Here is a 23,881-nt window from a genome sequence, read left to right as displayed (position 1 = left end):
ATGCTGGGAGCTGCAGATACTAGGAACTCTCTACTCTCTCCCTCTCCCTCACCTCCCCCAGTATATTATATGTACAAGCTAGTCTCTGCCAGGTCCAGCGGCCTGTAGTGGCAGCCAGCAGCACTGCAGCCCATTTCTGTGCAGGAAAGGAAATTATGCACAAAAACATTAATTTCTGCAAAATTCTGCATTGTGCTGTGGTGCAGAATTCCCCCAGGAGTATCATCATGCACAGGTGTGTGCGCGCATGTGCATGCCCACTTCCGCCCCCCCCCCCACACACACACACCAATATAGAAGTTAAATTATGCCTATGGCAGGGGTGTGGGGCCACCACAGTCACTACTTCTCATCCACCCCCTGAAATGCCCGCTTCTCCTCTAGGCAGCCCACGTCCCTGCTTTGGAATGCCGCTGAGGCCAGAGCTGCTGCAGGGGTTCCCCTCCAGGGCATTCCTTGGGGAGGAATGGCTATGCCTCTCCTACAGCACCGAAACTACACAGACCATTAGGCATTGAGGAATCTAGCCACTTGTGTGGTCATTTGCACTCATGCAAAGTGGGTGTAAAACGCTACCATTCTCATTTAGCAGCATTCTACACCCACTTCACACAGGTGTAATTGGCCACACCCAGTCCCACCCAGTGGAAAATCAGCTCTGTGCCACTCAGTATCCAGCAGAAGCTCTTTCTTACCTCTACCAGCTGATTAACATGTTGTCAAATAAACTCTGAGAAACCTGTGTGCCCTCCTAGATGCCCTGTATAAACCTCGCACACTGAGATTTAGGATCACAGAGGAAAAGGCAGCCCCAAATGAAAGGAGTCTCTGCTGGATCTTCTCCCTTTTAAAATCACCACTTTGTGGGGGATGAATTCCAAACAGTCTCAGTAGGGTAAACAAAGCCTATGCTCAAATAACTGGGATCCGTCTGCCACAAGAAAACACTAGAAAAACCTCACCTGACATGTATTATCACCACACATCAGAAATGAATGCAGCTTCCCAAAGCCAAAATGTGGCTGCTCCACCGCACAGTCAACTTGTGGAACTCCTTACCTGAGAAGGTTGTGAAGGCTAGGACTATAACAGAGTTTAAAAGAGAACTGGATAAATTCATGGTGGTTAAGTCCATTAATGGCTATTAGCCAGGACGGGTAAGGAATGGTGTCCCTAGCCTCTGTCTGTCAGAGGATGGAGATGGATGGCAGGAGAGAGATCACTTGATCATTGCCTGTTAGGTTCACTCCCTCTGGGGCACCTGGCATTGGCCACTGTCGGTAGACAGGATACTGGGCTAGATGGACCTTTGGTCTGACCCGGTACGGCCTTTCTTATCTTCTTATGTTTTAAACTACCACTTTGGTCACAATTAAAAATTGATTGTTTACCAAAATCTACAGCCCATGGTTTCTTGACTGACTCCCCTGACTACACTGACAGAAGTCGATAGTTGAAAGCAAAGGGAGGCATTTTCAAGCCTGTAATAATATACATTTATACCAATTTAGGATTTGTTTTTCCCCACATAAAATAAATCAGCGGAAAGGCCTTTCCATTAGTGCAAACTTCCAATAGCCTGATATTTCTTTAAGGGAAGGGAGTAAGATGCAAGGCACAGAACTTTGAATCACGAGACCTGGGGTGACCTGCCTCTGGCTCTGCCACAGACTTCCCATGTGATTTTGGGCAAATCACAATCTCGCAGTGCCTCACTCCATCTGTAAAATGGAGATCACAATACTTTCCTACCTGAGAACATACTCATTAATATTGTGAGGCGCTCAGATATTCTGATGATGAACGGCATAGAAATACCAATAAATAACATAAAAGGCAAAAATGGGAGACACTTGTTCCTAATTTCTATTTTGATCATGCTTGGACCTGTGTGTTAAATTTAACTACTTTAAAGAAAACAATTTTAGGGACCAACCTTCCTGTCAGGTACCAGAGTACATGCCACTGTGCAGCTAGTATCGTGCTTAAAAACGTACAAGCTCTGGCCATCTCAAGGGAGAATTGGGCCCTTAGCACACACAAATCTACTAAACAAGGCTCTGTGACAGGCCTAAAATTTATGCTGCCCTCTGGGCTACTTGCATGCTGACTCCTCGCTAAGTCAGTCTACCCAAGGGAGTTTGGTCAGTAGGCAAAGCCATAAAAGAGAAAGAACACTGGAGTTCCAAGGCAAGGGATGGACACTTCATATGCGTGCAGTGCAACTCCTTTATTGTCAGTGCCCTCCTCATTTACCCCACTGGAGCCAAGCAGCTTGTGGACATTATTACAGCCTGAAAGCTCAATTAACACAGATACACAGCAATTTAACAGTTCTTGAGCAGGGTTTTGCTGGTTTTTTTTAAACCAGACCAGAGTCTTTCTAACCTTGGTATGTTAGCAGGCAGTGTGGGAACTCGCAAATGCCACCTCCGATCACTGGAGAGTGTCAGAAGGGGAGGGTATCAAAAGTGATGCAAGGGATCACCGCCAATACATGGATGGACAAACTGCCCCTTCCCCCAATCATCAGAGGAAGAATCCCTTCCCCTATCTATCTATCCAGCTATTTACACAGCCCTCACCACCATCCTAAGTTCCTACCATGATAAATCACTTTTAGTTTGAGTGACAGAATGGGTGTTGAGCCCTCTCTTTGTCCAATAGCACTGAGCTGTCAGTCGGTAGCCTTCCCAGTCAGCATGTGGCCCCTTTCAAATTCTGCCCTGAAATAAGAGCATGAAGTCAAATCAAATTAAGTAAAAAATCTTAAGTGAACTAAATTGTACTATAGAATCTCTATGGATAGTAATTCCATGCTTGAAAAGTAAGAATATAGCAGTAGGGCTATTTTACAGACCACTTAACCAGGATGGTGTTAGTGACTCTGAAATGCTCAGTGAGATTAGAGAGGCTATTAAAATAAAAAACTCAATAATAATAATAATAATAATAATAATGGAGGATTTCAACTATCCCCATACTGACTGGGTACATATCACCTCAGGAAGGGACGCTGAGATAAAGTTTCTTGACACCTTCAATGGCTGCTTTTGAAGCAGCTACTCCTGGAACCCACAAGAGGGAGGCAATTCTTGATTTACTCCTAAGTGGAGCACAGGATCAGGTCCAAGAGGTGAATATAGCTGGACCGCTTGGTAATAGTGATCATAATATAATTAAATTTAACATCCCTGTGGTGGGGAAAACTCCACAGCGGCCCAACACTGTAGCATTTAATTTCAGAAAGGGGAACTACACAAAAATGAGGTTAGTGAAACAAAAACAACAAAGAGTCTGGTGGCACCTTAAAGACTAACAGATAAACAGAAATTAAAAGGTACAGTACCAAAAGTAAAATCCCTGCAAGCTGAGTGGAAACTTTTTAAAGACACCATACTAGAGGCTCAACTTAAATGTATATCCCAATTAAAAAAAAAAAATAGTAAGAGAACCAAAAAGGAGCCCCATGGTTAAACAACAAAGTAAAAGAAGCAGTGAGAGGCAAAAAGGCATCCTTTAAAAAGTGGAAGATAAATCCTAATGAGGAAAATAGAAAAGAGCATAAACTCTGGCAAATGAAGTGTAAAAGTATAATTAGAAAGACCAAAAAAGAATTTGAAGAACAGCTAGCCAAAGACTCCAAAAGAAATAGTAAAATTAAATACATCAGAAGCAGAAAGTCTGCTAAACAACCAGTGGGGCCACTGGACGATCGAGATGCTAAAGGAACACTCAAAGACGATAAGGCATGCAGGGGCAAGATTAGAAAGGCAAAGGCACAAAATGAGCTCAAACTAGCTACGGGAATAAAGGAAAACAATAAGACTTTTTATCAATACATTAGAAGCAAGAGGAAGACCAAGGACAGGGTAGGACCACTGCTCAGTGAGGAGGGAGAAACAGTAACAGGAAACTTGGAAATGGCAGAGATGTTTAATGACTTCTTTGTTTCGGTCTTCACCGAGAAGTCTGAAGGAATGCCTAACATAGTGACTGCTAATGGGAAGGGGGTAGGTTTAGCAGATAAAATAAAAAAAGAATAAGTTAAAAATCACTTAGAAAAGTTAGATGCCTGCAAGTCACCAGGGCCTGATGAAATGCATCCTAGAATACTCAAGGAGCTAATAGAGGAGGTATCTGAGCCTCTAGCTATTATCTTTGGAAAATCATGGGAGAAAGGAGAGATTCCAGAAGACTGGAAAAGGGCAAATATAGTGCCCATCTATGAAAAGGGAGATAAAAACAACCCAGGAAACTACAGACCAGTTAGTTTAACTTCTGTGCCAGGGAAGATAATGGAGCAAGTAATTAAGGAAATCATCTGCAAACACTTGGAAGGTGATAAGGTGATAGGGAATAGCCAGCAGGGATTTGTAAAGAACAAATCGTGTCAAACCAATCTGATAGCTTTCTTTGATAGGATAACGAGTCTTGTGGATAAGCTGTGGATGTGGTATACCTAGACTTTAGTAAGGCATTTGATACGGTCTCACATGATATTCTTATAGATAAACTAGGTAAATACAACTTAGATGGGGCTACTATAAGGTGGGTGCATAACTGGCTGGATAACTGTACTCAGAGAGTAGTTATTAATGGTTCCCAATCCTGCTGGAAAGGTATAACAAGTGGGGTTCCGCAGGGGTCTGGTTTGGGACCAGCTCTGTTCAATATCTTCATCAACGACTTAGATATTGGCATAGAAAGTACGCTTATTAAGTTTGCAGATGATACCAAACTGGGAGGGATTGCAACTGCTTTGGAGGAAATGGTCATAATTCAAAATGATTTGGAAAAATTGGAGAAATGGTCTGAGGTAAACAGGATGAAGTTTAACAAAGACAAATGCAAAGTGCTCCACGTAGGAAGGAACAATCAGTTTCACACATACAGAATGGGAAGAGACTGTCTAGGAAGGAGTATGGCAGAAAGGGATCTAGGGGTTATAGTGGACCACAAGCTAAATATGAGTCAACAGTGTGGTGCTGGTGCAAAAAAAAAAAAAAAGCAAACATGATTCTGGGATGTATAAACAGGTGTGTTGTGAGCAAGACATGATAAAGTCATTCTTCCGCTCTACTCTGTGCTGGTTAGGCCTCAACTGGAGTATTGTGTCCAGCTCTGGGCACCGCATTTCAAGAAAGATGTGGAGAAATTGGAAAGGGTCCAGAGAAGAGCAACAAGAATGATAAAGGTCTTGAGAACATGACCTGTGAAGGAAGGCTGAAAGAATTGGGTTTGTTTAGTTTGGAAAAGAGAAGACTGAGAGCGGACATGATAGCAGTTTTCAGGTATCTAAAAGGGTGTCATAAGGAGGAGGGAGAAAACTGATTTTGCCCCAGATCCCTAAGTAGCCCCTTCAAGGATTGAACTCACAACCCTGGGTTTAGCAGGCCAATGCTCAAACCACTGAACTCTCCCTCCCTGGCTGCAAAGAGCTACAAAAGGATCTCACAAAGCTGGGTGACTAGGCAACAAAATGGCAGATGAAATTTAATGTTGATAAATGCAAAGTAATGCGCATTGGAAAACTGGGCTCGATGAACCTTTGGTCTGACCCAGTATGGCCGTTCTTATTAAGTCAGACAGGAAAAACCTACTGCCGTGTGTTAGGACAAGGGATTTGCTCAGTGAATCCTTTGATGTCACTCCCTCAAGCCTGATTGCAAACATATGGCAACGGGGCAAGGCATAATGACTCCATCACCTAGGACAAAGTCAAATTTGGGCAGCCAGCCTTCATGGCTGTACAGCTGGGGAGAGCCTTAGAGTCAAACTTAAAAGAAAGGCTAACTTTGGAGAAGAACTAAATACAAACTCTAGATAAACCATATCTTTGTGTAACACAGTTAAGAAATATACATGGATTTACTTCTCTAAAAGTGTTTTATTTTTAATCTTACAAGTACTACTTTAAGATTCAAGGCAAGCCTCTAATTATTGATTCTTAGTTACACTGGGAAATTACCTCATCTTAGTCTTAAAATTCTATTTATAAGCCTAATAATCTCATCATTGATTACTGTGAGTGTATTCTAATTATAAATCCATTATCTCCCCAACAATGAAATAAGATCAATAATGCACATAAATGAAAAAGGAACTTAAATGCATACATTAATGCCATTTCAACTAGCATTATTTTATACATCATCTAGAATCATGCTACAACATTAACAATAATACGATAAATCTTTTTCAATTAACATAGTTGATTTGACACTATGTTCTGTAGAGCGGCAATAAATTCCATTAAATATACATATATGAAATTCATGAGAAGTCTAGGCGTTCTAGCTACATACTGTAAATTCTCTATTTTTTTAAATTCAAGTGCTGGAACAGTCATTTTGTAATGGCTTTTTATGTCTGAGTTTCAATAACTAACCAAAACAAAACAAAAAAAAGGGAAGAAAGTGTCTACTACCACGGTGTTTCTGTCCAGGTTACATGGTCCTGATATGTATCATAGCATTCCACCACTCAGGGATGCCATGATTCTAGTGCTTAGGTTCTGGGGCAATGGTGCATTTCACAGGCCTTTCAAAGAGTATGTTGGGGATTCAAGCCCCACATTAGACAAATAAATAATTTTATAGGTGGGACAAAATTGCTTTTTCTCCCATCAAGTGCATCCACCAGTCCAGGCTCAAGACTACTTGGTTGAGTCCTCCCAGGTCTGAAAGATTTTTTTCTGGTGTAACACTGACAGACCCCAGTCATCGGCAGGTGGGATCAAACCTGGGATCTCTGGAGCTTAGTGCATGAGCCTCTACTGCATGATCTAAAAGCCATACGGCTCTTAGCTAAGTCTGTAGAGCAGACTCACCAATCTTTCTCTAAATGGTCTCAGTGCCATTAGGCGGGACAGAACACCACACCCAGGTGTGTGGGTTACACTTGCTCCAAGCGCTCAGGTAAAAGCCGATGATTTCCAGATTACCCTGTCAATCCAGCTAGATTATTATATTGCACCCACCTCTGAAGAAGGGTGCCTATTGGAGACTGACCCTAGGATACAACTTCCAAATAGCCATAAGCATATAAATAGTAAGTAAGTATATAAATAGTTACAAGTGCACCAATTAGAGGGGGAGGACAAAGAAGAAGAGAGGTGAAGGGGCCGCTAAACTGGTGGATGAGGCAGACATAAGACCAATAAACAGCCAAGATAAAACTGTCCTATTTGTAAGGTCCACATATCCACCTATCAAAAACCTTATTACCACTGGGACATGAGTGATAGGAACAAAAATAGGTAAGTAAACCAAAATTGAGAACAAAAAACGAATACTGGTAGCCTGCAATACACAGTATCCAAAAGTAGAATATTCAGACAATGAAATGTTGTAATGCTTGGTGAATGACCAAGGTATGAGCAAAGTAACAGCTTTGCACATTTCAATAAGAAATTCTATTTCTGACAATACTGTTACTATAGTTCTACTGGAAATACCACTACAGTCTTAGTGGAAAGGGCTTAAATGCTTTGAGGCCTCACTCCGTTAGAGCCAATGTAAAACTCCTTCATATCCAAATTAAGTCAATGTGAAACCGTGACCTTCAGACCTTATGGGATGAAAAAAGTTTTGGGTTTTAGACAGATTCTGTTCTAAAAAATGTGACATTTGATTACCTTTCTGAGATCCAGACTCTGAAGCTGGATTTTTTTCTCATGGGGAAGACTGTAAAAAAGGGAGTGGGATGTTCTGATCAAATGAAATGATTACTTGATCCGGGGATCATAAAGGAGCATACAAGTAGTTCAAGTGGCCTATGACAAAGCAGAAGAAATGGAAACTGGCTGGATGAATAGGAACAGGTAAGGTCCCTGTCAAATCAGTTCAACAAAGGAAGTATATGGTTAAAATCTCTTGGGTGAGAAGAGGAAGATTCTCCATGTTGCTGTAATTTTATGATACACTTCTTGAGTCGGACAAGGATCAATGGAGCTGAATTTCCATCTTTTTGGAGATTGGCGGGGGGGTGGGGGGACACAAAAAACAAACCCTTAACTAGTTCCCATGAAAACAGAAATGGAAACTGAAGAAACTGCTCTAAGGGAAAGTGCATTTGGAAAGTTTGAAGGCAGGCACCTTTCTTTACTGGGTGACAGGGAGACACGACCTTCTGAGACATGACTGAGGTGAATTTTACGAAGTATCCTTTGCAAATAATCTCTAGTGTCCACTTATCTTAAATATGCCCTTAATGGGAACAGGCTGACAGTTGTTTATTACTGCTTGTTGTCTTGATTGTCAACAAAGGCCAGTATGGACTTGTTTCTCCGTGAGAGGCTGTAATAATAATTGCTTAGCCTAGGGGAGTGAAAGGATCAAATGGGTGCTTTTTGGCGTGGGAACTTGCATATCCTGTCTGGGTAGAGAGGGATATAATGGCAGCATCCTACACACCATAGTGTTTGGAGAAAGTAAGTGGAGTCCCCTTCAAGTAGTGAACAGGGAGGCCCTGAGATGATCACACAAATTGATGGTGTGCTTTCCCCTAAAAGTGAAAATATCAGATCACAGCAGAAAAAATAACTTATTTTTAAAATCGTATTCTTTTCAAGCGAATCTCATGATTTTGGAGGGGTCTGGATCACAATTTTTGAACATGTGGAATTGGCAATAATGTTAACCCACTGCCATCCTTTGTCTTCTGCATTTGTTGAAGTAGCACACTGCTGGCATGACAACAATCCCAAAGTTCTGCTATGAGAGCATCAAGAAGGGAGATTTTTCCTACCTGTAGATCAGGTTTCTGTCTCGGAACACTCAACAATTTGGACCAATAAAGGTCAGTTAGAGAGCCATCAAAAAAGATTTTGAAAATTCATTTAAAAATCCTTTCAATATGACATTTATCAATGTATAACAGTAACTGCTGGAAAATAAATCTTGTCATTGCAATATTTTTCACAATTGATTATTTTTTAATAATTTCACTAAGGAAAATATAAGTCACCATAATTACAAAAACAGAATAAAAGAAAGCTAATGAAGGGCTAAATTCTGCCTTCATATGTATTCACTTAAATCCCATTCAATTAAATAGGAGACTCTTGCCTGAGAATTCAAGGACAGACTTTGAATTGTGATTAAAATAACCAGGCCAGATTCTCAGATGGGGTAAATCAGCATGGGTCCTTTGACTTCAATGGACCTATACTGATTTACACCAGCTGAGGATCTGGCCATGTCTACCCTGATCTAGCAAGGTACTTAAACACATGCATAACTTTAGACATATGAATAATTCCATTTACTTCAACTGGACTATTCATGTTTTTACTGATAGGTGTGTGCTTAAGCACCTTGCTGAACAGGAGCCTATATTTGGTCATCTTATTTTGCATGTTATTTCTATTTTTCTAATATTCCAATTTTCCAGTTCTCCCACTGAATTTTTTAAAGCAAATGAGAACAGCGGTTCTCAACCGGGGGGGAAGGGAGGGGTCCATGAGCCCTTTCAAAGGGGCTGCGGAACCCTGTGGCTCAAGCCCTGATCCCCAGTGCGCGCCCCCACCCCAGCGAGGCTGAAGCCGGGAGGCACAGGGCTGAAGCCCAGAGACCCAAGCCCTGGTGCTCCCTGTGGGGCAGAAGCCCTGAGCCCACGGGCAGAGCTGGGGACATGGAGGGCATCCCGCCCCTTCCAAACTGCAGCACAAGAGCATGGAAGTCCCAAGGGAAGCTCCACACCTCCCCCGAGTCCTCCCTCATCTCCTCTCCCCGCCCCCTGGCCAGGCTGGAGGCGGGAAGCCAGAGCCAGGCAGTGCGGGGTAACTGCTGCTCTGGTTGATGCCATGGAGCAGGCAGCGTTCCCTTGTCTCCTGCTGGTGCCCCAGGTTGAAGCTGCTCCTCAGCTTCCAGCCCCCTTTGCTCACACAGAGGCAGCAGATAAGAGCGCCCCCCTCCACCCCCCCGGGGGGCAGCTCCATGGCTGGCAGATCCCTCTGGGAACAGGAACTGCAGGGGAGTCCTCCCAACACACAGCCCCTAATACCCCTCTCACTACACCCTGAGCTACGCCCTCCCTGCACCCTGAGCTATCCTCTGCCCACACATAGCCCCTAGCCAGCCCCTCCCTGCACCCTGAGCTACCCCGTCTGCACACAGCCCCAGCTACCCCCCTCCCTGCACCCTGAGCTACCCCGTCTGCATAGAGCCCCAGCTACCCCTCTCCCTGCACCCCACGCTACCCCATCTGCGCCCAGCCCCAGCTACCCCCTCCCTGCACCTCGAGCCACCCCGTCTGCACACAGTTTGCTATAATGTTTTTACTGCACTTGGGATAGCTACATTAACCAGTTTAATGTAGTATCTAAATACATTTACCTGAAAATGTACAGAAAAACAACTTTTCATGAGTCAATATATTGGCACGTTTCTAAAAGGTTTATATATATTTATATTGATTTATTAGCATCCTGACCAAATTCCAGCAGAGGCAATCACATTTGGTATACCTAAACTTCCCCATGCAGTTCTTCATTCCTATTCTAAATTTTTGTGTAGTGATGCTATGCATTGCTGGACCTTTGTCATGTTTCAACCCAGAGGTGAAATTGTATTCAATGTGTTAGCTTTGAGATTAAAAGAGCTATTAAAAATAATAATCACACACTTCAACAGCCAGACACCAACCAATTATCTTAGAGTTATATCACCCCAAAAGTTGTTCACTAGCTGTCCAAACTACTAATCATCTCTAGCTGGTCAGTAGTTTGTTTTTTTAACTATTGACTAGAGAGCAATTGGTTGAAGCAACTGATCACAAGACCTTATCTCAACTGAATTGTATCTGCATCTTTTGAACCTTCTTCCCTATGTTTTTCCCCCTACATTTTATTCTGTCCTGGTTCCCAAACTGTTTTTCCCCCCCAATAGTTGAGCCTGCAGCACATAACATTATAATTTATACAGCACCCAAAGTCTGCTAGATGCTTTAAAGATGCATCCCTGTCCCAAAAGTTTATAATCTGAGATCCAAACCCATATAAAAACTGCTGCAATGACACCAAACACTGCAGCTCATGGGTGGGGCATTATTGTGCAATACTTTGAGTTTGAGAGGGGGATTTAGGAGGGAACACTGATTTGAAGATTGTAAAATATTCATAATTTTTCTTTTACTATATTGTCCTTGAAATTGGTCATACGGAAAACATGTTTGTACATAATGGATGTCATAATACTCTATGACCATACACTCTAGGGCTCTTATCTGTAACCTTGAGGGGTTACACCTCTGCCACAGACTTGCTGTGTGACCATGAGCTAGTCACTTAGCATCTCCATTGCCCAGTCTTTAAAATGAGGATAAGACCTAATTCACATGCTGTACTGAGTTGAGTGTTAATTCATTAATACATGTAAAATACCTTGAGCTCTTTGGATAGAAAGCTACTACTTAGTATAGTAAACACATTATTTCAAGAAGGATCCTCTCTTATGCATCCTGTATATGAACTAGAGCTGGCCAAAAGTCAGAATTTTGCATTTCAAAATTTGGTTTTACTCCAAAACATCTAATGATCCTTTCCGGTCTTAAACTCTATGAATCCACATTTTTCAAAATTTCTCATAGTCCATAAATCTTGCAGAAGTTTCATTTCAAAAACACCAATACATGGTGCTTTCAAACAAAGTGTTCTCCCCAGGACAGGCAGCTGCTGAGTGAACTTCACATTCTTCTCAGTCTCACTGCTGCTGTTGCATTCCATCTGGCTTGAGAATGTGGACTGTCCTGGAACCGCAGACCCTGGAAACCTGTCCCAGAAGGTCAGGGCTCCTTGCTCTGCAGTAATGCACCTGAAAGCTGTGATACCCCCACAGCAGGAAGGCTGAAAACTTGCAAGGCCAGGTATGGTGGGGGTGCCCAAGAGTCATGAACCGGAGAAGCCTGGAATCCCCAGCTGGGCAGTCTGCATGCCAGGACTACCCAGCAGCCTATCAGGCAAGCTTGAAGGGAACCAGGCAGATTTCCCCAGCAGTCTCTTCCCCTCCCCAATAACTGTTTCCTCATTTCATCACTCTCCTGTGACATATACAGAATTTGAAAGACAGCACACCATTATACACAATATTGTCTAGACTTCTACCTGGTATTTACATTGACATTCTATACAATACCTTTCATTCATACAGCACCTTTCCATGCAGAGGTTCCCAAGGTGTTTTAAAGACCCAAATGAGCTAGTTTCTGCTTTTTATTTTTTATCACTGTAACTATATGGTAAATCCATCTGAGTTCCATGGTGATACTGCAGATTTACATCATGGTAACTGAGATCAGGATCTGTCTGTGAGTCTGCGTAATCATTTCACTCACCACTGAAAGTCGGCCCCCTCTAGGATACAAACACAGTAGCCCTTCTGTAACTGCAACATTACACAGCCGTGTTTTTAGAAGGCAAAGTGTCCTGCTGAATTTGGAGCCCAATCAGCTGAAGCTACCAAACAAATTTAGGCAGTGATTATGTACAAGGATGTAAATTGATATACAGTAGTATGCCAAACTGAATCTGAAATCAGTCCAGAGCCAACAGCTCCAATCTTGCAAAATCTGCTGCAGGATATTTAAATGGCCACCAGTAGACTTCAATTTGTATAGATCTCATCTAAATGGTGGCACCTCCAACAGCACAATGATGGGGTATTAGGTCAGTATTTTTTTTTTTTTTAAGTAAAATTTCAAAGGAAAAAAAAAGAAGAAGAGTGTCACCTACATAGCAAACAACTTTTGGTCTGTTTTCTTGAGGGTCTTTTAATGACCAATACAGATCATACAAAATTGGTAATGGACTCTCTTTTCAAGGTAACAAGCTTCTCTATACGACTTTTTCCAAAGACAGATGTTCTATGTTATAAAGAGATGCATACAATACAGGAGTTGTTTAAAAACAGACATCACTGGAATTCAGAGTCAAAAATACAATGATCTTAATGGGCACAGAGCAATATTCTAACATTCTGAACAGCCTTTTTCTATAGTAGTAACTGTCCTGCAATAAATTAAACTTCAGAATTCCTATATCTCCACTGCCATATACGAATAACTTCCACTGCATTCAGCAGGGCTCCAGAAGTTCAGCATTATACTCAGAATCATGAGTCAAATTCATCCTTGGTATAACTCCCCTGAAATTTATGGAGTTATGTCATGGATGAATTTGGCCATTGGTGTTTTTTAAACCCAGACACGTGGTGTGTGAAAGTTAAGATCACCATCTGTTATAGGCAAAGCTGAAATGTGTGCAAAGAGATTTGCAAAAAGGTTGTTCTATCACCTGAAATCAGAAGCAAATTAGCTGTTATGTACACTGGAAAAAAACTTCATTTTAAAGCTCAAGTATCAGAGGGATAGCCGTGTTAGTCTGAATCTGTAAAAAGCAACAGAGGGTCCTGTGGCACCTTTAAGGACCCTCTGTTGCATTTTAAAGCTCCTTTCAACTCTAATTTCTCGAGACATGGTTCACAGCAATTTGAGCTGATTCCCTAAAAAACTAATAATCTTTTTATCCGAGTTGCCAGTACTTACTAGACAAGCTTGGGGAAGAAAGCTGTTCACCCTGGAGATACTCCACATCCCCTCAAGGTATTGCTGAGCCTGGATAGTCACGGAGCTCAAAGCACCACTGAGGCCGCTGGGAGCCACAGTTACTTGAACACTGGAGTTTGGAAAACTGCTTGTGCCTTGAGGCCATCCAAGTCCCTTCTTTCTCTCCGTCCCAGAGAAAAGGTTTGTTGATTTTCCGGGCTGTCTGCCCACCTGCCCAGCAACGAGCGGCAAATCCCTTTGGGATGACACAGTCACCATCCTTGGTAAGACACTGGTCACTCCTCCAGAGCTTTGAGGGAGGCCGGGTACTTCTTGATAGCTGGCTTGGTTAAGGGTGTGGATCATTTGAATGGCTTCCTGCTTCAGCTGATTCAGGTGGGTGGCGCAAATTTCACATCTGCTCTCTCCTTCATTCCTGTTTTTCTGTAAATAGTCAGGCACTTGAAGCTTATCAAAAATTAAAGCTGATAATCGTGGGTCCTAAAGACAAAAAAAAAAAAGTAGAAAAAAGAAAATCAGTCCAAGACAAACACAGAAAAAGGAAATACAGTCTACAGCTCACTCTTCATCCTTAGTGGTACTTGTAGTGAAGGTATATTGCTAACTCTCAGGCTTCAGCTGAGTACCCTGCCAGACTCACAGCCCGTAACTGATTAATCAGTCATAAGCAGCTTCATTTGTATAATGCCCAGCATGAAAATTATTATCAGAGTTTAACAGTGGAACTTGTGGTGCACTTGATAACTACTCATCTACTTACCCTCCTAATTAACTCTTCTTTTGAAATGTGCCCATGTTTTTCATGCTCAGCAACAACGTTGTTTCTGGTGCAGACCCTACTAATATCGTAATGCATTTCAAAGGCATGCAATCATCTTAAACCCATGAAAATTAGACCTCAGAGCACTAAACAGATTAAAGCGTGACCTGGTAAATGTTTTGTGGTCCTTGCCCTCAGTGTTGAATAATCAAGTAGCATCAGAATTAGTTTACCTGATACTGACCGCAGTTGGCTCCTCTGTTAGTTGGGAACTACATTTCTGAAAATTGTGATCTAGGCGATGGCAATATTGTCTTACGCTACAACTGCTTTGATGAAAAAAAATACATTTGGAGCCTACCGCAACCTTCAGAGGTGGGCATGCCAAGAAGCTGATTTGAAAGCAACACCTATTTTATTTTCACTGACTAAGCTTTTCTCTTTCAAAATCATTTCATGCCTGTCCAGACACTTTAAAACCCATCGCTGTGCTTTCAATTCAGAGATACAGTAATCTATCTCCTAAAACACGCAACTGCCTCTCCTCCCCAACAGACTATTCTAAGGATTAGGGAAGAGATTAAATCCAGCTCTGTTGTTAATCTGCTACCAATACCTAATGCTGTGCAATGAAACTGACCAACTTCAAGCACTCATGTTGAGCTCTCCAGGCAATTAAGGTTTTAATGAAAGATCACAGAGCAGCCCAAGGTTTATTTGTTTCATTAAAAAAAAGTGAAAAAATGTTTAATTTGCTTGTTAATGATGAGGGCAGACAAAGCTAGTAACATAGCCATATCATGTATGCTTACAGTATACCCAGATTAGTACAGTTTAAAAAAAAAAGTGTTACTTTATGCTAAACTGTGATTGCTCTCAAGGAAATGAACAGCTTACTAGAAGTTCAACTTATTCTATTTTTAATTAGAATATACATCAGTAAAAACTGTTTTTAACAATCCTGGCAATGATCTTTTTGCTTTGCGTATTATTCTTTTCCAAGTGAGCTATTTCCCTGCAGTTTGAATTTAAAAAGTCCAAAAACACTATTTAACAACCCAGGCAGAATCTTGGACTTGATTTCATTATCATCTGCTGGAGTACTCTTGCAATGTTTTCTTAAACATATCTCACAAAATACAACACTGCTGTTGATAGAAGCTGTTAAGAGTGTATTTAGCATCACACCATTCATTAGCAAATATCATTAACTATTGTACTTCTTTTCATTATGCTCCTAAATTATTGTCCCTTAAATGAATATCTAAACACTGATACTTCTAAGCCTTGGAAATTATAAAGTATTAGTGCCTAGGGCACTACACCATTAGAATGAAAAAGAAGTTTTGTTGCTACTGCTTGAACAATTATTTCCCCAGTACATTGTATTAGTAAACGGACTTATGGATTCAAATAAAGGTGCAGATTTTACTTTGGCTCTGCTCCTTTTATGAAGCTTGACCCTAGTAAAACTATCTTTTGAAGTTACAGGAGTTGCTCACAGTCATGACAGAGGAAGCCCTTCCCCTCTCCAATCTACTGAGAGATTAGAACACATAGATAAAGAACCCCGGATCAGGCAGGAAGAAGCAAGTAATATTTTAGGATCTTCTAATCCACCCCTAAGCAGAAATGAACCCTGACAAATAGAAAATGAAAAATATAGTTTCTCTAGGGGCAATCCTGCACACACTACTGAGCGCTGTAAATACTGTAATACTGAACATACTCTCACTGTCTACTAAGGGTAGGTCTACACTTACCCGGTAGTTCAGCGGCAAGCAAATCGAACTTCTGGGTTCGATTTATCTCGTCCAGACAAGACGCGATAAGTCGAACCCAGAATTGCTCGCCGTCGACTGCGGCACTCCAGCTCGGCGAGAGGAGTAGGCGAAGTCGACGGGGGAGCCTGCCTGCCGCGTCTGGACCAAGGTAAGTTTGAACTAAGGTACTTCAAACTTCAGCTACGTTATTCACGTAGCTGAAGTTGCGTACCTTAGTTCGAACTGGGGGGTTAGTGTAGACCTGCCCTAAGAAAACTAAATGGTACTAAGATCAGTAGTAAAGTGTTTCCAGGATAGAACTCTCTGAGCCAAACCTAGGATGACCAGATGTCCTGATTTTATAGGGACAGTCCTGATAGTCGGAGCTTTTACTTACATAGGTTCCTATTACCGCGTTCCCCGCCCCCCCATCCCCATCCTGATTTTTCACACTTGCTATCTGGTCACCCTAGCACCACCCCACAAACAATGACACACCTGATTAGCTTTACTCACGTGAGCAGTCCCACAAGAAACACATACTTTCCAGGTATAGTGCTATTTAGTTCTCTTAAGAGCCAATGCTACATCAGTGGGACTAATCATGTGAATAAAGTTAAGCCCAAGCATAAGTGTTTCCAAGATCTGGGATTATGAGACTAATAGCATTTTAGCATTGCCCTATCAAATATTTAAAATAAGCAAATTACTACATGAAAGTGTTTTCGGATAAAAAATGTGCATCTGATGTAAAGAAATCAGTAAGCCTAATTCTGCTCCTCCTTACAACTCTTTTCCAGCAGGGTAACTATTGACCTCAATAGACTTACTCTGGATTTAAACCAGTGTAAGAGAGAACAGAATGAAGCCCATCATGCATGGATATGTGAAGTGATTGATACAAGTTCAATCAAATGTGCCAAGTTACAAAATCAAGAGGATACATAAATGCTTTTAAAAAACAACTTCTTTAGGAAATTACACTGCACCGCTCATATAAGTGTATTGTATTGTAGATTTAACTATCCTAATTCACTATAAAAACGGTCTCCCCTTTCCAGTGGTTGGATTTTATGGAGCAGTTGCAGGAGGCCGTTTAAACTACTCAAGCCGTTTCTCTAATCACTTCTTGCAGCTCAGCCCATCCTCCTCCAGCTTCTCACTGAGGGACCAGCTGTGCAGATGGTTTACTTTTATTTTTCCACTCAGTGTGACAAAAACACCTGGCTAACGGATGGGTGTGAAGGGTAAAGGAAACACAAGTTACTGTTAAAAACATTAAACGTAACTTAAAAGTTAAACCAGCCCAATGAAAGGGATTTCACTACCCTGTGACAATCCCGACTCCTACTGAATCTCCACTTCAATAGCCTCAGCTCTAATAAACCTTATGGGGAAGTTACACTCACATGTTTTACAGAGGGAAGACATTAAAGTGACCAAATGTGCTCTGTGCACTGCAAGCAAGAGGGGGGAGAATTCCAGCCACAATTACTGCCTCACAGACAGAAGGAAAAGAGCCAGACAAGGAAGGTTATGTGGTATGGTAAGGACCTCAACATTTCAGACTAAACAGTGCTCCAACAACATTTTAATCTGTTACACTACAAAGGAAGAGCAGTTGTCTTTTACACTGTAGACAGATATGTTGATCTTTCACTCAAAGCACATTAACAAATCATACAGTACTTGTCACACCTACCATGCTACCTCTCTATATCTACTTTGTGTACATCATTAGTAATTATCTGCAGAATGCTTGAACGAGTTGAATGGTATGGTGCAGTTTACACGGATAGCTTCCCCTGTTTCTGAAAACCTAATTTCACTTTTAAGTAGGGTGTGAAAAATTGGGACGGGGTGGGGGGTAATAGGAGAAAAATAAGAAAAACACCCAAAAATCGAGACTGTCCCTATAAAATCAGGACATCTGGTCACCCTACTTTTAAGCTTATTTGCTACTGTATGTGAATTCTGGAAGTGCATAATCAACCTGTAGTAAAGGCACAATCCAGCAAACTTTTACTCATGAGAGTAACACAGATGGTCCTATTAGAGCCAATGCACTGAGGGAGAGCCCAATCCAACGCTCCATGAAGTCCCAGGAAGTAAGCACTATTCACATTAATGAGATCCATGGCCCGGTCCTGCCAACCTTTAAGTGAGTTGTCCTTGCTCACATGAGTAATCTTACTCGCTTCCGTGGGTCTACTCACTTGAGTGAGGATTACTCACACAAGCAACAACTGCAGGACTGAAAAGTAAGGAAGGTAGATTTTAAAGACCCTGATTCTGTTCCTAGTAAATCTATGGGTAAATCTCTCATCTATTTCAACATGAGCAGGCCTGGACCCAAAGTTTGCCTTAAGGTTTTATATTACTGTCATCAAAGAAACAATCTCAAAACAAGCACAAGTAATGAAAAGGTAGTTTAAAAAAAAAGAGTGAAAGAGAGAAAGGAGAAATCAGTAATTTTAATTCACACTTCTCTATCTGATTTCTGTCTCAGCTATTGCATTTCTACCTAATCAAATTTGACAAGGACCAATGAATTTGCAGACTAGAAGGCTGCAATATATTCTATTTGCCACAAAAAAGAAAGCATGGGTTTTCTTTAGTTAATATTTTTTAAATAAAGGTTTCAAAGCATTCCTCACAACTGTAAAATGCAAGGGGCTGAATCAATTCCCATTGAAGCGGATAGGAATATTCCAATCCACTGTAATGGTAACTGGATCAGGCCCTAAGGCCAGAATTTTCAGAAGAACCAAAACTTCCCTCTAGGCATCAAAACAAGTGGCCAATTGTAAAAAAAGGTCAGTACCCAACATGCCTTGATAGGAGCGGAGCTCTTTTGAAAATCTGACCCCACTTGTGGGTGCTGAGCCCTTGAAAATCTGGCTCTGAATTCTTTTGAAATTTTGGCCCCATATGTGCATTCACTTACTTAAAGTCTGCAGATGGGTACTTTTGTCTAGGCAACCACAAGCAATACTGGCTATTCTTCCACTGCAAAACAGAAAAAGTTTAATCTTTAAACCTTACCTTCAGCTATTTACTTCATATGTCCACGCTAACCAACAGGAGAGAAAGAAGAAAAGCATCTGGATTCTCACTTAAGAAGCTGCAATCATTGAAGTAATACCCACCCATCTTGTAACCTTATCCTTTCAGTGAGAATTTATACCTGTAGTGTGAACAAATGATGAAAGAAACTGCCAGCAACCATCCTTACTAACTACCTACAGGTCTCTCCTTGTTCATTTAATTCAAGTGAATCTTGAACAATATGCTGCATTAAACTAAATTCTTAGTTTTAAAAGCAAAATATTCAAAGAAAACTAAATGTCATCTTAAAAATAGACCTAGCTGCACACCATTTTTCAAAGATGTTTTCTGAGAAAGGAATGTACTTTCTCAGTGCAAAAGGATCAATGTTAATGACTTTTTAACTTAATTGCCTTTCCAGCTTTCTGCTGTGTTGCTTACAAATTAGTTTTTACCTTACATGACATTGTGCAATATCCACTAATATCTTCTATATTGATAAACACTTTGAAGGTTGATGCTTGCGTTCAATTATCTATTCACTGATAGAAAAAAAGAACACAGTGCTCAGCAAAACCAGAGGCCATTCAGAGTAATCAGAGAAAGAGCAGGATGAATGGTTCATTTTCAAAAACCTCAACCACATGTATCATGTAAGTGACATCATAGGGCAGGCACTAATTATCCTATGGAAGGGAGAATATGAGTTATGTTTCTTCAAGTAACCCATGCTGTAAACTCACAATCCTCCTACCATATATCCTCCTAGTATATATGCAGTAAAGAAAAAAACTTGCAAAATCCTCACAAGAAAAGTATTGACTAGATGTCACCGTTTATTTTAAACGCTAAATGTAAGCTGAAAATTGTAAATGTACTTGAAAATATATCTCTGAATAGGGAGGCTTGCACACCACGTCTTCAGAGCTACTAAAACATGCCTACACTTAAAAACAATTACATGCCTTTTTAAGGCCAAATCTTGCCCACTCTCCCCACGAAAGTCCCCCACTACCTTTAATGGGACTATTCATTTAAGGCAGGAGAATTTGGTCCTCCCTGTGCCGCTGTCAGTGGTATAAGTGTGCAAATTTTATTTAAACATTCATTTAATATTCAGTTTGGGGGCCAAATCCTCATCTGGTGTACCTCAGCATAGCTTCAGCCAGCTGAAGATCTGGCCCTCTATCTTGTGTTTTAACTGTAGCTAATCCAGAGAATTTTGAAAATTGATTTGAGCACATTTGAATACCTGATTTATAAATAGGCTGCATGACTTTACGATAACATTCATTTGTATAACCAAAGTGAAGTGCTATGTTAAATCTTCTTGAAAAGAGATGTCACCTTACACTAAAAACTATTGCAATGTGTTTAGTTATTCTAAAGCCTCAACTGAGCTCTTTTAAATTCCATTTCCTGCCCACTTTAATGTACTTTAGTGGCCCACAGTAAAGTTAAAGCCATAGGTGTGTGTCATAAAGATGAATTGTGCTATTGGAATGCATAATACAGTGGAAACAGGAAATGAGAGCAATCTGGTTTATTTACATCTCAGACGCCCATCAGCACCTCAAACTACTCCCCATTGGTTATAAGGTCCTTTCCTGTTATCTTGTTGCATAGGCCCCTGCAACGATTTGACTTGTAACCTCTCACAGTGAAAGGGTAGAGGCTGATTGCTCAGAGATCTGTGGTTGTGAATAGGCAGGCTATTGAAGCAAAAAGCCCTGCAGTGTGTTTAGTTGAAAGAAAACAAAATAAAGGTAATGGTTGTGATTTAAAGTAATTAAAGGACACAAACAAAATGTAGAATCCCAAAGAGATCCACTATCACAATTAAATTTAAAGTTAATACAGGAACCAGACTACTTTGGAAAAACACTAATTACTATCTTACAAAATATTACTTTTAATCTCCTTTCTTTACGATCTAATTAAACAGATATTTTACTTGCATTTGAGTCAATTTTAGTATTCTGTGTATTCTATAAACTACACATCCAAACGAGTATGCAATTTTATGCTTATTTTAATAGAGTATAACTTCATTTTAAAATGATTACTTTTAATTTGTACGTTTATTGTTAGTTTTAAGTAATCCTTTAATTTTTTCTCTCTCTCTATTCTGTGACTTACAGTAACTTCACAATGCAAACTCAGCACTGATTTTGTTCAGATGAAAATGTGCTCTTACAACATCCATTTGCTACTTTGTCTCTATCATAGTATCATCTTTTATAATATAGACTTTTGGAAAATAGTTATAAAGCCCCACTGGGTCTCAAAAGCTCTCCTTTGAATGTTAATTTTTAAAAAATGTTTAGACAAAAACCTTTGAGAGAAATTGGATATTTTAAATAAAACTTGATCAGTTTTCTATTTTTAATTATTTTCCTCTTTGAGGCTGGGGAGTGAATTCTCACTGGTGTATTAGTGCTTTAACTTTGATCATCTATTGAATTGTATGGAAGAGCACAACTTTTTTTCTTAAAGCAAATTTAGTATTTGTGAAAGGTGCTAGATTGACATCTCTAAAGACTGTCCTCTATGAACCCAGAAGTCAAGAGTCCGATGCCCTTACAGGTGGCAAAGTAGTGCCTTAATCCATGAGTAGTCTCAATGATTTCAATAGGACTGTTTGAGTAGTAAGGTATTACTGAATGCTAGTAAGAATCTGTACAGTGTACACAATTCACACCGCTCTGTCAAAATGTGCTTCAGAACTCTATTTTAGAGGAACCACCTTGTCAGGGAGAAAAGGGTATTTTAGTCTCCCATTCAGTCCTTGGACTCTGCTGAAAGCGATGATTGTGGTGGTCAGTTTTGAGAAGTAGACTATCATCTCTGACAAGAAACAGGATTGAGACCAACATCCCATTTCATACAGGCACTGGAGAGGTAGGAGATGAACAACTCTTTGGGCCAGATCTTCGGCTGGTATAAACGGGTGCAGTTCTGTATATTTCAACAGAGCTATGTTCATTTATATCGGCTGGACATCTGGACTTTTCTATTTGTACAGCTCAAAGCTTCTGGATTCCTACCTCAGTGAAAATAATGTCAGCTTGGAAAACCTGGACATGACTCTCTGGAAAAAATGCTTGGAGTACACAGGACAGCTGTATACAAATTCTTGTGTTGTTCCAGTCAAGCCATCTCAATCCAACTAAAAGGATGTTTAAGAGCAAAAGTTAGGAAGTTGACATTTTTCCTAAATTTTTCATAAAACAACGCCTCATATATTTAATTTCACCTTAAAAGGCCAGCACATGGCGTAACATCAGACCCATTTAATGTATCTTTCACTTGCTCATTTTATCAATTACTTTTTTAGTGAATGAACACTTGAGGAATATAAGGTAATGGCTCAGCTTTCAGAAGAACGAGGGCTGCCTATTGTGTATTCTGACTAGAAGCTACAAATTGCCATATGCAGATGTGTAGTTAGCACAGCAGGCGGTCTAGCTCCAGAGACAATGTATCTCACATGATAATTAAAGTGTCAGTGCTTCAGCAAAGACTGACTTGCTGGCTTGACTTGACTTTAAATTTACAGTGATGGGGATCACATCCTCTCTGTGGGGTGAGACTTTTCCCCCTCCCTCCCACTTGGACTTTGTTCAGAAAACTAAGCAGGAGGGGGGCAAAAGAGGAGATGGAATCCTAACTCCCCAAACCTACAGGCAAGCCATGTGTGGCTTCAAGACAGTCGTTCCCAGTCCCTCGGCTGGCACAGGGTAACAAACTGGAGACACTATCTCTCCACTCCTCCTTTGAGCCACTGCATAAGCATGACAGGTTTCAGAGTAGCAGCCGTGTTAGTCTGTATCTGCAAAAAGAAGAACAGGAGTACTTGTGGCACCTTAGAGACTAACAAATTTGTTAGTCTCTAAAGTGCCACAAGTACTCCTGTTCTTCTTTTTGCATAAGCATAGATCCCATGACCTTTCCATCTGCCCATCCCCTGAAGACAGTTCTGCACTTTTCAGAGGTGGTTCAGACACCCCTTTTGCAGCCACTCCACCTACCCCTTCCCATCACAGCCCCACAGCAGGTCTTAAGTGATGTGGAGGGGCATTACAGTCACACTGCCAGAGCCAAATCCTCCTCCAGATGCCCCTGGTGCCATTCAGGTAGCTGACTCCCCCTCCCGTGTGGCAAGGGGAAAATATGCAAATAGATCCTGCAGGATCATCCCCCAAAGAATCAAAGAACCTTTCTATGAAAATCCCTTGGCCATGAAATAATGATCTCAGCCACACAAATGGGAGTTGAAAAAGACTTTTTAAACAAACCCAGTTTCTCCCCTCTCAGAGCAGGACTGTTCTTTACAGTTTCGTTAAGCAGGGTACTGACCACACATACTTTCTGTGCACAGCACCACGCAGACTACAGTCTTGCAGACTGACTTGCAGTTTGTGCTCAGATGTCATGAGTGAGAGGGCAGAGGCACCAACAGGATAGATTTTAAATTCCCTTTGGAGGCTATTTCACAATCCACGCAATTCAAAGTCAGAAAGTTTTTGAGCATGCATTTTTCTTGCCTTAAGTTTCTGCCTTTACTCCTAATTGTACCCCTTTTTACAACCCTAAATAATTCCTCATCTCCTACATATTTACATAGTCTATTATCACAATCCCCCACACTCCTTAGCAGTTGCCTAGCCAAGACATACATATGTAGCTCTTTTACAAATAAATCCTTCCAGCCACATATTCAAATCTGTTGCTCTTCTCTTCA

The 23,881-nt window shown here is 41.0% G+C and overlaps 1 protein-coding gene across 1 annotated transcript in view; it reads right to left on the bottom strand.

The window, feature by feature from the left end:
- KIF26A (kinesin family member 26A) overlaps window positions 1-23,881 on the bottom strand; it is a 130,303-nt gene that overhangs the window by 73,236 nt on the left and 33,186 nt on the right. Inside the window, exon 3 of the mRNA XM_054028426.1 lies at window positions 13,546-14,046. Coding sequence (XP_053884401.1) covers window positions 13,546-14,046 — 501 coding nt within the window. The remainder of the gene's footprint in view (window positions 1-13,545; window positions 14,047-23,881) is intronic.

The sequence above is a fragment of the Malaclemys terrapin genome, chromosome 4, assembly GCF_027887155.1.
Source record: "Malaclemys terrapin pileata isolate rMalTer1 chromosome 4, rMalTer1.hap1, whole genome shotgun sequence".
In the NCBI taxonomy this organism is placed as follows: domain Eukaryota; kingdom Metazoa; phylum Chordata; order Testudines; family Emydidae; genus Malaclemys; species Malaclemys terrapin.
The sequence above is the reverse complement of the archived record's forward strand: the minus strand, read 5'-3'. Positions and strand labels throughout refer to the sequence as shown.